Raw genomic sequence first — 14,528 nt, forward strand, 5'->3', positions numbered from 1 at the left:
AGTCCAGCAGAGGTCATAAACGTGGGCTGGAGTTGCAGTTGATGGTACGACTTGAGCTAAATCAGGGAAATGGTATCAACATGGCGTTCTGGAGTCTGAGCAAAGAAAGTGAAAACTGTAAAGCTGAGAATTACAACAGCAAAGCAGGGGGGTAATTGGTGTACAGCTAAGATCTGCAGCAGAGGCTGTGTCGAGGCAAATTTGAAGGCTGGCAGCAAGTCAGGAACAGAGATAAGCAATTTAAGGTCAGTGGTGCTGCCAAAGGAGACACCAGTGCGTAGGGAGGTCAGAATGCAAGAAAGGTCTGAGGTTAGTTAGTGAAACAAGTACCGTAGACACAAAGCAAAGAGATGCTTTAACTGAAGAGCACTGTTTGTTTTAAACATTCATAAGAGAATGCAGTTGACAGCTGGATGTCTTCCCTGTAAAATAATTGGTTTTGGCAAAGAAAAGAACAACATACCCCACTGAAAGAGTGTGTACAAAGAATATAAATCCCATGCTGGACTCCTGTGCTCTTTTTTGAAGTGAAAATTGTGTACAGTTGTTTTTAATGTGATTTCTATCATCTTTCCCCAGCATCCTGTCCGGTGCTGTGCAGTGGGAACGGGCAGTACATGAAAGGGAGGTGCTTGTGCCACAGTGGCTGGAAAGGAGCAGAATGTGACGTCCCGACCAACCAGTGCATCGATGTCACCTGCAGTAACCATGGGACGTGCATCATGGGGACCTGCATCTGCAACCCAGGGTACAAGGGCGAGAGCTGTGAAGAAGGTATTTGCAAGATACATTCAATTAGCCTTTGCTTCGATTGTCATTATGTAATTACATGGATGGAGGCAATTCACAAACGGACTGGCACTTAAGCAGAACAGTAATAGGCACCTTAGGGATACAATAGATGGATGCAGCATAAAAATGATATGTTGTAATAACTTGTCGTTAGATATCATATTTGTTCAATAATTCAATGAAAAGCCATCAAAAACTTCAGACACACAAATCTAGTTGAAAGACCAGAACATCTAATCATATGTTCAAATGTTCTTATTAAAGCATCATTTCCATTTACACATCTGAACATGTAATTACTTTTATAGTGCTTTCTTCTCTGTTGTGCTATGCCAAGTGATTTCAGTTGCTTGCATATACAAAATGGTGGCATATGAAAGTCTTTGGTTCTTTAAAAGTATAGAAATGCTCAGGACTTGAATTAAATTCTGCTTCAAAATCAGATATTATTTTAATAGCTCTTTCATAGCTTTATATACATATATTTTTTTTATCTTACATTAACCCCCAAACATTTTTCATTTACATTTAGTTTCGTGACTCAGAAATGCAATGCCTTTTAGCTCTTATCTTTCGTCTATTTGAGCAGGAAGTCACCTGCATCATAAACCTTTATCTTCCCCAGTCTGTGACTGCTTCTTATTGCTGACTGAAAAAGTGGACAGTTTTGTAAGTGTACAAAGCATTTGGACAGTTACGAGAACGCATCCAAAGGTGTCTGATTTACAGAATACTCTTTGGTGCTTTAGAAAAATGTTCTCAGAATTCTATACAGAGGACCTGAAAGGTAATTATGCTTAAATTATGCTTCTGTAAATGCAGCTATAAGGCTTCTGCACCGCCTGGTAGAGTTGAGACATCAGCTTGATACATGTGTAAGAATCATTAGATCTTGAATTAATTTATAGTTGTCCTCATGCATGTGAGATAAAGATTTCTCTGGAATGGCTTTTATTTTACAGACAATGGAAATAGGCTGAGCTGGATTCAGACGTTGGAATGGCATCTAATGTAGCAATTCTTTTGATGCATTTTGTGTGTTGGAGTGGGACATTTCTGATGTACCACAGCTTCTGTGTTAGAAATACACGCATAGTGTTAGAAATGAAGAGAATATCAGCACAGTGACTGTAAGCCACCTCCTGAGAAAGCTGCACTGTGGCTTAAGAAGGCACAATTCAGTGAAGTCATGGGGCGTGCGAACACTGAAGATGGTGTCTACTAAAGTGCCTTTAAAACATCTCCACAGATCTCATTATTTACAAGATCATATCTTTACTGAATAAACCGAAATGAAAAAATACTCATTTTGCCTTCAGCAAGTCATGTTGCACGTGTGTGAATCACAGTAAGATTTGTCCTTTTTTTAACAGGAGCCTCTTTTCCCTGGTCATGTTCAAGCAGAAAAGTCAAATAGCACTCCACTGTTTTATGCTGTCACTGTAGTAGGTGATGGCATCAGTCCCACTAGGTAACAACCTGAAAAAGAGCAAAGAGAACATGATTTTCCTTATGAGCTCTTTTGGATTTCTCCAACTCTGCGTTTGTTTCTCATATTCCAGGTCTAAGTGATATTGTGTAGTGAGAAGGGGTGGTAACTCAGTAATACACCATGGAGGAAATCTTCACAACATACATACATTTATATATACAAATTTATTTTACTTAAATCTATTCAAAAAGTTGATTTATTCCATTTTTTAAATTGTTTTTACTTTTTAATTTCTTTTCTAAAAGCCACCATCTGGCATCGATTACGCTTTATTATTTCTTCGTTCTTTCAGCTTCACTCCTTACTCAGTATTTAGAATGGGTTTTCATTCCAGCATTTCTTCTGTCTTTTCTTTTCCCCCCACAGAAGTTCAGCAGTGTTTATAAAACACCGGCCAACAATCTTACAGAAGTTTTTCTTTTCTCCTTCCTCAGTTTATTGGCCAATATTTTATAAGGCATGGGCTAAGCCAGCAAGATGTTAAGGGAGGGGAGCAAATTTAATCAGTGAAAAATGAGAAGTTACTCTTTGGGTACTGCAAAAAAAAACCTAATAACTCGTGTGACCAATGAAGCATGAAGCATATTGGGGAAAAGTGTAGAAGAGACTCTAGCCTTGCCTGCTGCATGATTTATCTTCTTGGCAAAGGTTCTGCACAAGGTTGAACTATAAATGGGGCATTTTCTAACCAGAAATTAGACCATTTGGGACATTTTCCAAGCAGCAACACAGATATATGTAAAATTCTTTTTCTTTTTTTTTTTTTTTTTTAAGTATAGGAGATTTTGTCAGCTCTGCCCTCCTGCCCTCATCTCCGCTTCTCTCAGCGGCTTCTCTCCTGAGCAGATAAATTTGTCAAGCAGAACTCCCTACAAATATAACATTGTACTCCGAAGCCACTAAGCAATTGATGAAGAAGAAAGCAGAAGCCCCTAATCCTGTCCCAGGGCCCTTGTACTGGTGCAGAAAGCCTAAAGAGATACAGCTAGTGAGACTGAGATTAAAGTAGCCATTGTGTGTGACATTTTCTGAAAGGGCTCATTTCAACATGAAAAATGGCCTTGGGATTATGATAAATGGGGGGTTCTGACATGCACATTCCCCTCCTGTAATTGGCTGTGCTGGAGCCGGGCTGGTGGATTGTCTGCCTTCCGTGATGGAGCCCTCTGTAAAACTCACCTTTTTCCCAATTGACCTTCCGAGGGGATGATGAATTGCCTGGAGGTAGCCTCTTGTCAGTTAGCCTGTGATCTTTGTTCCCTATGTTCAAACCATCTGCTGAGAGCCTACGGAGGCTGCTAGTTCCTTTCTTAGTCCTTATCCTGCTTATTACTGCTGAGAAAGAACGGGGCCAAGGCTCCAAGGCTCTCATGCTAAAATTGGCACCTAGCTCCCAGCTCACTAGCACTGAAGGAGATTTATAGACTCATCCTTTCCAGCCTCTTACCATTTTCAAGAATTGTTCCAGCTATGATCAGGGCTCCAGGAATCAAAGGGAACTCAGAATGCTCTCACATGCCTTGGGATAGTAATTGCTGAGCCATTACTTGTCAGAGCAAGGAGGTTTTGCGAATCCAGAGAATTATCAGAGCAGCTGTTGTGTCTCTTTTTAAGGTTTCTGGATCTTAAGCAGGTCATTGGGATTCTTATTAGCTCTTGCAGGAAAAATAGAAGCTGCAGACCTGCTGTATGTGCAGTGGCCGTGTTCTGCTCTTCTGCATTTGAGCCAGGAGCTGAGCAGTTTTCCTCCTGCTCCAAGCCAGACTGACACTTGTCACTGATCCCCAGGGTGCTGCCAACGATGGGAAGAATTGCTCTAGGTTGTCCTACATGCTTTTATAAATAAACAGGTGATCAACTCCTCCGGTTCTTTTTTAGGAGGGTGTTTGATGTGCTGCATGTTTTGCTCTTGCTGGTGAAATTTTTCCGTGGGTAGAGGAGCTGACAGTTGCCTACAAAGCACATAACTCAGGACATAAGGACCATGCTGCTGTACCTTGCACCCTACTGAATTCTCTCCAATCTCCTTTGGGAGGAGTCTTCTTCAGGAGGAAGTTTTTCACAAAGAGTGGTAAAACACTGGAAGGTTGCCCAAGGAGGTTGTGGATGTCCCATCCCTAAAGGCATTCAAGGCCAGGCTGGATGTGGCTCTGGGCAGCCTGGTCTGCTGGTTGGTGACCCTGCACGTAGCAGGGGGTTGGAACTGGATGATCACTGTGGTTCTTTTCAACCCAAGCCATTCTGTGATTCCATGATTCTATGATTCTATGATTCCTTTTTAAAACACGTCTTCTTTAAAAACAGAAGCCATTAAAAAATGGACTCACTGAGCAAAAATAGAAATAGAAGAATACCAATGCACAACAGAAAATATTTTTATTTTAATCCTTACTCCAAAAAAAGAGAGGATATGTTTAACCTGGGATGAATGTAACTGTCTATAAAACCTGCATAGATCTCAGCATATTCTTCAATTTAAGCATATGTTTTGCTGAATCAGGGCATAAACTTCTGCTGAGTCCTTATGTAAAATTCACTCAGAAAACTAGAGCTCAGCTTTGAATTCATTAGTAAGTGTAATTTAACATACTCTAATAGAGTAAGTGGAGATGCAATACATGTATAAGAGAATATTATTCTCATCTTAATTGATATTAGCCTGTTCTTACTTGGAAGGTCATTTATTACTGTCGGCCTGAATGAAAGAATGCATTTCGTCGTATAATTTTTTCATTTTTTCGTGTGTTTTAGAATCATAGAATCATCATTTGAGTTGGAAGAAACCCTTAAAGGCCATCTGGTCCAACTTCCCTGCAATGAACATAGCTCTATCAGGTGCTCAGAGCCCTGATCATCCTGACCTTGAACGTTTCCAGAGATGAGGCATTTAGGTCTTATTCCAGTTTGGGGATAGCATCTCCTTGAAGCATCTGTTTTGTGCACAGCGTGGCTTTGCTTTCTGCTTGGATCCTTGAGATAACTGTAGAAACAAGCTTCTGTAGATTGCAAGCAGGTCATTTCTTTTCCTGAAATTTACTCCCTTTGTCTGCTTCCCTTTTCTTTCTCACCCATAGTGGATTGCATGGATCCTACCTGCTCGGGACGAGGGGTGTGTGTGCGTGGAGAGTGTCACTGTTCTGTCGGCTGGGGAGGAACCAACTGCGAGACCCCAAGAGCCACGTGTCTGGACCAGTGCTCTGGTCATGGGACCTTCCTCCCCGATACCGGCCTCTGCAGCTGTGATCCTAACTGGACTGGCCACGACTGCTCAATCGGTAACGTCAGCGATGACTCGGGTTGTTTTTTGGTTTATTTAAACTTTGTAAAATATTCAGACTCGGGTCTGCAGAAATAACGCTACAAAGGCGTCCTGTAAAGCTCATGTAGGGCATGCCTGGAAGCAGAAATGCCATAGCTCAACTACATAAATAATTCTGCTTCTATAGCTGAGCACAGAGCAATATAATAAATAACCCCATTAAAGCCACGTAGGCTTGCTGTAGTACGTTATATTGCTATGCATGTAATTGATGGTCTACATATAACTGCTTGTTCTGGTGTTGGTTTTTGATGAATCCTTGTAGCCAACAAAGGTTCTGTTTTGATTTTTAGGAGATAACTAAATATTCTTTAGGTTGCTGTAAACAACAAGAAAAGAGATACCAGATCTTTAGATCTCTTTTCCCTTCAAGGTTTAAATGCTGTGATTTTCTAAACTCAGCTGGCGTAGGATGAGTGTCACATGAGGTTTGTATTAAAACACTGTAAGCACTGTCCCTTATCAAGTGAATATGAAGTTAACTGAGTAGAAGGATTGGATACCACAAGCACCAAGAAGGCAGATTTTTATAGGCAATTTTGTAAAGGTCTCAAAATGTGAAATTCCTTCATTCCTTGTCTAAATGGGCATCATGCTCAAAATCTGGTATCTGAAGTGGAGGCTAAGGAAAAAGTGTTCAAGAGCTTTTCTTTTTTACTTCCAAATGCAGGTAGCTTTTAGATGCCATACTGAAGAATGCTATAATAGATTAAATAATCAGAGCCTATGGGGCATTAGTCTTTTGGCTTGTGAATACTGTGCTCACAAATAAAAGACCACAGCAATAACAGCTTCTTTACCTTAAATAGATGGTGTGGAACTAGGCCAAAAATCCAGGGCAGCTCTGGTTAGGCAATGAAATGGAATGAATATTCACACACACACAAAAAAAAACTATTAGGAGGCTGGGTGTAGTAGAAAAATTGCACAAACAACATTTTCACTGAGGAATTACTGTAATGTGTAGAAGAAATCAGGTTAATTGCTTGCAAGTATTGTTAAGAGAGTGACTTCCAAGTATAAGGGCAAGCTGAATAAGCTCTTGAAAAGGATATGAAAAAAAAAGCTTCTGTACAATAATCATTCAGGTTAGATGTCATGTTAGGAATCTTGTCATATGGTAAAATTGACTGGGCTGAGGAATACAGCAAAAAAGAGTCCTCCTTCACTGGGGTTAAAACTATACTAATCAAAACTTCCACAAATGTAGAGGGGGAAGCTGTTGTGCATTAATAGGAGGATACATTTGATGTCAGACTTTTCCTTTTCCCACATTAATGTCTTCAGTTCCTTGCTCTGTGAAGTGCATTTATAAGACCACAGGAAGGGAGAAGGTAGCAGAGTATTTCTAGTGATTTCGTAGCATGGTTCATAATTGAGTCATTATTCTGAGTTTATGTGGAGGTTTAGGGGTTGCAGGGATGGATTTAGAAAAATGTTCATTTCTACACGCAAATAGAACTTGCTTTCCCATTGTTAACCTGCAGGGTCGTGTTTAGATGATTTATAAGCTTTCTTTATACTACTTTTATAAATCCATCTAGTGCAAACTTTCTTTGGCAGTGTGAGGTTATTTGAGACAAACTTGAGCATCATTCCAAGACCTTTTTCCTCACCAAGCTGCTTGTAACATTCAGGTTATTGTGCCTCACAGCTAAAATCGCAGCTAAGGTGATTTGTAAACTTCCATTTCTAACCCAGACCTTTCCACTGAATTGATGACTTGATTTGAAAGACAGATTTACTCACAGGACGTGTAGTACCCTTCTTGCATGATTAAAACAGAGTGAGCAAGTGTGATAGTACATGTAGAACCAGTGCTCAGAGTGGGCAGTAGGGGGTCCCCGAAAGAGACTAAGAGAGACAGACTTTATTGTTCTGTAAAATGGGTACAAATCGTGAAAAAATTATTAAGTGAAATACTTAAGTACTTGCATAAATCAGCCCCAGCTCAGCAAAGCAGTTAGAACTGTGTTTTCTGCCAGTGAAGTCCATAGGACTGTGCCTGCAGTGGTTTTTCCAGCTCATAACACCTTCAAATCGAGGCTATTAGCTATCTGAAAGGTATGTTGTGTCCATTTAGGAGGTATCAGCCAGTATGGAAGGAGATCGGAGAAAGTCTTTGGATCACAGATTCCTAGAAAATTTTGGGTTGGAAGCAACCTTAAAGATCACTCAGTTCCAACCCCCTGCTCTTGTCAGTGACACCATGTCACTGTCATAAGTAGAAAGTAAGACTAGGCTATCTCTGAACCTTAGACTCAATGTTTCCATTAAGTGGATGAGTTTCACCTGCCTTTAGAGGCAACCTTAGACAAATACAGCTTACTGAATGAAACCCTTTATTTTTTTCACATAATAGTAATGTTAGATTCTTCTTTTTCCTGCTTGCGTGTCTTTTTTCATTCCACCTTGCCTTACTCATCATAGACAAGCTGTGCAACTCAATTTCTTGCGTGTTCTGCTCTACAATGTATTGTAGGAGTAATAAGGTGCCTTTTTAAATTATTATTTTAGCTTTATGTGTGTGCCCACTGCCAGTATATCCATAGCACCACAGAATTTTCACTTTAGAAAAATGCTTCCTGAGCATGCTTCCCTTTCTCATCCAAGGCATAGAGTCCTCTTCCCCTCAATAGCTGTTCTTCTTTTGTAGATTGCCTAGTATAAAGTCTTATAGTGAAAGGTAGAGAGATAAGTCCAATGAGAACCTGCATGCAGACGAAATGGGCATTTCGAGTTCTCTCTAGAGAGAATGAAATCTCTTACCTTTTGCATCCTTGTGCTGTTGTACAAGCAAATACAAAAAGATCCTTTATAACCCAGTTCAGCTAAAAAGTCCTGGGCAATGCTTAGCACAAGAAGGCTAATTGAGGAACCACTCATCTTAACCCCTTTTCTCCAGAGCCTACTATTACAGATCCTCTGTATCTTCAGCTTTTGTCTTGCCACCTCCCTTCACCTCTTAATGAGCCGTAGCAAAGAACTTCTTCCCTAAGCATGGCAGCTAATAAAGCCATTATAAGGCAGGTCTCTTAACCTCATATTTTCTGGGTATAGCAAGAACAGGGAAATGCCCCATACTGAAACATGAAACAGAACTTAATATGTAAAGGAGTGACCTATTTAAGCTGGACCAAATATTTATGGCTAATCAAGAGGCAGCAAAACACATTACAGTAAGACATTGTTGCTGCAGGTGAGTCACGTTGACTGCGTTTGGGGAATGCTGCTTCCCAAAGGGATCTCAGTGATGCATCAGTACAATCCCAGGCCCATCAAAACACTATTATGTTTGGATCCACAATCATACTTACAGGAATTATGTTATCTGGTGTTGTCCTTTGGTTTCCTCAGATTTAAAGCAATGATTTCACACTGTTCTTTATTTGGCAGTTGACATTTGGCATGCAAGATACTTGCTAGAATCATCTGAAAATTGATTATACAAAGCATATTACATCTCTGTGTAATAAATATACTGATTATTTTTTTCTGGACAGTTGATAATGATTGTACGTTGACCTGCACACAGACAAGGATTCCTTCTCAGTCACTCATTCACTTTTTACACAGCTGAGATTCCTTAAAACCAGACTGGAGAGCAATAATAGGAATAATTCTTGGTCCTGAATTGTCAGGATAGATACAAAATCATAGGCTGTACATTTAATGATAAGAGTTGGCAATGGAAACTGGGATTTTACTGGGACTCAAAAAAAAAAAAAAAAAAGAAAAAGAAATTAGAGACTAAAAAGTCTAAGAGAGCATTCCTGGACAGAGATTAAGGCTGAGCTCGGGTGCTTGTATCTCATGAAATCAAGTAGTTTGATCCCATCCAGCGCTTCTCTCACCACTTCTGCTGCTGCTAGCAGTGTTTCTGAGGACATGTCATTTGAGTTTATGACTGCCCTTGTTCCCCTCTGGGACTTTTAGGAAATACTACTGTCTCTTGATTTGCTGCCAGACTTCATGAGATCTACACTCACAAAGATATTTATGCATTTACAATTTACCTTAAGCAAATATGGATTATCTAACTGTGATGCAGTGTTGCAGAGAACTTTTTCTCAGCTTCTGAGATATTCCAGTGTCTAGAGATGTGTCTTCAATTTCGTGGGAGAGAATCCCAATGACCAGGTCAATGCAGATGCTATAGGCAGTCATCATCTCAAAGTGAAGAATGAACAGGTAGGAGCAATCCAAAGGGATGACACAGATTTCACAGCCTGAGTCTTAGTGTTCATTGATCATTTTGCCAAAGCACAGAGTGCCAAAGCACAGTTTGAGGGGGAAACAGATCTTCTCACCATCCATCCCCTTAACATTTCTTAATGGTCTGACCACCATGCCTGGAACAGAAAATCTGGAGTTCAGGTTAAATGGTCTCAACTCCAGCTCCCTGCTCATCTGAATTTGTTTTCTAGGTCTTCAGCACTTAGTTAGGATTTATACATTTCACTTCTGAAGATGACTGCCAAAATTTTAGGCACTTACCCTAGCCACACTTACTGTGGCTGGAAATGTTATAAATGTCCTTGATGTTTTTTGATCAAGTTCAGTTTCATGCCATCCCCTGCTGCCTTAAAACTTCCCTTAGCATTACCAATTTAGCGGAACAGTTGTCCTGGAAAAAAGAAACATATGCAGAAGACTGTTCCAATTGTAGTTAAGTGAAAATCCTTGAAAGAGAGCTTAATTGAGTCCTCATTGATTTAGCTGCCTCCATATCTGGGTAATTCATGTTCCTTTTGGGTTTCAGTTTTTGAGAGCTCCTCAGTTCTGCCAAATAACTGCAGAAGTCACAGCAGGCATCATGATCACAGATTCCTCAGGAGAGAGGCAATTACAGAGCTGTGGCATTTAACATTAAAAAAAAAAAAAAAAAAAAAAGAAAGAAAGAAAGAAAATTGCCTCTTTAGCTTATGCGACTTGTTAAAAAACAGTAGTGATCGCATCTGTAACATAATGATCATACTATTTGGATGTTCATAGCCAGAGGGTTGATGTCAATAGCTCTATGTCCTGGTGGAGGCTGGTCACACATGGTGACCCCCAGGGTCCATCTTGGGACCAATGCTCTTTAACATCTTTATCATTGACATAGATAGTGGCCTTGAGTGGCATGTTTGCTGATAACACTAAACTGAGTGATGCAGTTGACACAATACAAGGGAGGGACACCATTCAGACAGACCTGGACATGCTTGAAAAGTGTGCACACAAGAATTAATGAAGTTTAACAAGGCCGAGTGCAAGGAACTGCTTCTTGGATTGAGGCATTCCCAGATATGAGTACAAACTGGGAGAAAAACTCATTGAGAGTAGCCCTGCTGAGAAAGACTTGAGAATTCTGGTGAATGAAGACTGGACATGAGCCAGCAGTGTGTGCGCTTCCAGCCCGGAGTGGCCAACACTATTCTGGACTGTATCAACAGAGAGGTGGCAGAAGGCAAGAGAATTGAGCATGTTCAGTTTGAGAAGAGAAAATCTCCAGGGAGATTTTGTTGTGAACTTCCAGTAACGAAGGATACTTTAAAGCAGGAGGGATACTGACTTTTTCTGTGGTCTGGTAGTGACAGGACAAGGAGGAATGGATTTAAACTAAAAGAGGGGAGATTTTGGTTAGATGTCAAGAAGAAATTCTTTACTTGAGACCCTGGCACATCTGCCCAGAGAGACTGTGGTTGCCCTATCCCTAGAGGCATTCAAAGCCAGGTTGGATGGAGCCCTGGGCAGACTGATTTAGTGTTTGGCAGCCCAGCCCGCAGCAAGGGGTTGGAACTGAATGAATGATCTTTAAGGACCCCTCCAACCTAGGTCATCTATGATTCTGTGATTCAATGGTTTGCAGATATGCCTAGATAAACCCAGCCTCTGTGCAGTGGGAAATAGTGCAAGTCTCCATAGGGTAGGCAGAACACCGGATATTTATCCACCAGTTGAAAAGCAGTCCTCCATGGCTGTACTGCTTTTCACAGTCTGGAAAGTTGGATCAAGAGTAAAATTGCACGGTGCACATACCCTTCTTTCTCTTTGCAGGGAAAACGCTTTAAATTTATTGCACAGCACATTAAAGTCAATGGAAAAGCTCCTGCTTGTAGGAGTATGGGTCAATTTATGTCCGTTTACAAGTAATGTTTACATTTAAGATTTTGTATCAGCTAATGGTAGTGGCTGGATTTTTTAGCACCAGTTTTGTTTTAAGAATTAACTGTGGAGAAAATATTTCCGAAAGCACCCAATAGACCACCACAAAGTTGTGCAGTTCATTGAATTAAGCATATTTTCTATATTCTAATCAGTAGATAAGGAGACCAGAAGGAACGAACTTTTAAAGAGGAAAGCCAGAGCAAATGCATCTTTATTTTCCAGTGCCTTTTCCCATCTGAAATTGTGCAGATTATCACATGCCTGTGCATACATACACACAGAAAAATAGTTCTCATATATCTTACCAGACAATGTCATATCCCATTGGTCAAACAGCAAGAGGGTTAACACAATATGTGTGATAAAAATTGATTTCCTTGGGCTTATTGGTGTCAACCTTACAAAACAAAGTCTCATGTTAAATTCATGTCATGCCCAAGGCCGCCAAGATAAAAAATCCATCCTCGAAAATGTTCACATAATTCCTCCTCTAGAACATCATTTTCTTCATCTAGGGGTAAGGATGTCTCTGTAAAAGCTGGGTGTTACATCAGCTGTCGCATGGAATAGGTCTGTTCCTCTCTGAATGAGGGTTGCTCCCCATTAATGCCTGGGAAGTCACTGGTTTGTCTTTTTCTTAGATTTAGAATACATACAAAGGAGAACAAGAGAACTAAACTTCAGAATATGCCATATGAAACTGATGCACATCCATGTATTTTAGATCTTAATGACTTAAGGGGAAGATGAGCAACAATCTGTATGCCAGGGTAAATGACCTGCCTTCAGCTAGGAGCTTGTTCTTCTCATATCTCTTGGAGTTCAGTGAGAACCATTAGTCTGGAGCAACTGAAATTATGGGCTTCAAAAGTAGACTTCACTAGATAGCATCAAAATCTGATCTGGTTCAATACTCAAGTTGCAAACCTATTCCCAAAAGCCTTACTTTGTCTCTTAACAGTCATTGAAAGCCAGGAAATGTTTTCTACCAGCAGAGATTTCATCCTCAGCCTCCCAGAACCATAGCATGCTGATCTGTGAACTTGTGATCTTCCCCATTTTATTTGTGTGCTGAGAAGTTTTCTCTCTGAGGGAATAAAGTATGTGCAGCACTGAGCTCATACACAAGGCTATCAGAGGCTCTGCTTTGTGAATTGGGAAGGAATAAGTGAATTGCAAAACACAGAAGTGTTAACCAGAAACTTATCATTGCACAACATAAAGTGTTTGATGCCATTTGGATTGTGAGTGCAGATTTTAGCCTATCCATTCCCAAGGTGAACTCCCCCTTTAAAGTCTTGAAGAGTTTTTAGTATTAAAAATAATAATTAAAACAAAACCCAGAAAAAAATGCCAAAGCATATGAAATAAAACTATTCAGGAATACCCTTTCACTCCCTTTCCCTGTGGTGTAGAGACCCCTATGTGGTGGGGAAAAAAAAGGTAATACTTGAGATGAGCTGTAGTTATTTTTGCTGGGAGTCCACTTCTTTAAAAGTCAGAATATCTTTGTGGTTAGTAGTTTAAAAAAAAACAACAAAAAAAAAACAAAACATGGTAAAGTGGGGGAACAATCTCCCAGTAAAACAGAAATTAGAATCACAGAACCATAAAATCACTAAAGTTAGAAAAGACTTCCAAGTTTGTACAGTCCAACCATCCACCTACCACCACCATTTCCCACTAAACCATGTCCCTCAGTACAACATCTGAATGTTTCTTGAATATCTGCAGGGATGGTGACTCCATCATCTTCCTGGGCAGCCCATTCCAGCATCTGACCACTTGTTTGGAGAAGAAAGTTTTCCTAACATCCAACTTGAATCTCCCCTGCCACAACTTGATGCCATTCCCTCTAGTCCTATCTCTGGTTACACAGGAAAAGAGGCCAACCCCCATCTCACCACAACCTCCTTTCAGGTAGTTAAGGTTTCCCCTGAGTCTCCTCTTCTCCAGACTAAACAATCCCTCGGCTGCTCCTCGTAAGACTTGTACAACTTCTGTTTTAAACATGAATTTACACTTATAACCTGATCATTGAAAAATAGGCTTAGCTCATTCCCCTGGGCAACCAGAGATCCATCAAACTTCTCTCATCTTTGGGATCTGTTTAGAATCTTACTTCTAGTCACTTCTCGCAGCAGTGTTGATCACATACAGGGACCAAGGGAGAGACTGAAGGAACTTAAAACTTGCCTTCTAGCTTTCATTTCAAACTTGGCCAAAAGCAGTGGAAGTGGTGATGTCATCGTCTGTCTCTGGCCATTAGATCACAAAATGTTTGGTCTGATTAGATCATGTCTCAAGCTTAGAACAGTGTAGGTTCAGTGGTGTGAGAAGCAGTCCCAAGTCTTCAATGACCTTAGGCTTCTTTCTCTCATATCAGTTCTTCTAGCATCAGTTCCAAGTTATGGACCCCTCAAAGGGCCATAGGAATCTGTTCCATTTTTCTGTTTATTTTCTACGATAATTAGAGCTAATTCCCAGCACGCCAGTTTTAGTTCAACATTCTTTCCTATCTCCAGTGTGACCTCAGCAGTCACACCATGAGCTCAAAAGTTCTTTTATTTGGATCAATTACCTTCTGTGTTGTGGACTTTTCTGGCTGAAAACAGCATGATATACCAGACCATGTTACCCATGTTAACTTGGGTAATATAAAGGATTTACAGCACCACAACAAGCTGCTACATTCCATGGCTAAATCAAGTCAGTGTTAAAACAGTGTGTTTTGAGGATGGCTAAGCAATTTGTTTGATTGCTTATATCACT

General features: G+C 40.4%; 1 protein-coding gene across 8 annotated transcripts in view; it reads left to right on the forward strand.

Moving 5' to 3' along the window:
* TENM4 (teneurin transmembrane protein 4) overlaps window positions 1-14,528 on the forward strand; it is a 594,920-nt gene that overhangs the window by 442,804 nt on the left and 137,588 nt on the right. For all 8 annotated transcript variants that reach the window (XM_085216460.1, XM_085216463.1, XM_085216464.1 and 5 more), the window contains 2 exons: window positions 580-774; window positions 5,359-5,559. In XM_085216460.1, the coding sequence (XP_085072586.1) occupies window positions 580-774; window positions 5,359-5,559 (396 nt within the window). The remainder of the gene's footprint in view (window positions 1-579; window positions 775-5,358; window positions 5,560-14,528) is intronic.

This window comes from Meleagris gallopavo, chromosome 1 (genome assembly GCF_905368555.1).
Source record: "Meleagris gallopavo chromosome 1, MGAL_WU_HG_1.1, whole genome shotgun sequence".
Taxonomy (NCBI): Eukaryota; Metazoa; Chordata; class Aves; order Galliformes; family Phasianidae; genus Meleagris; species Meleagris gallopavo.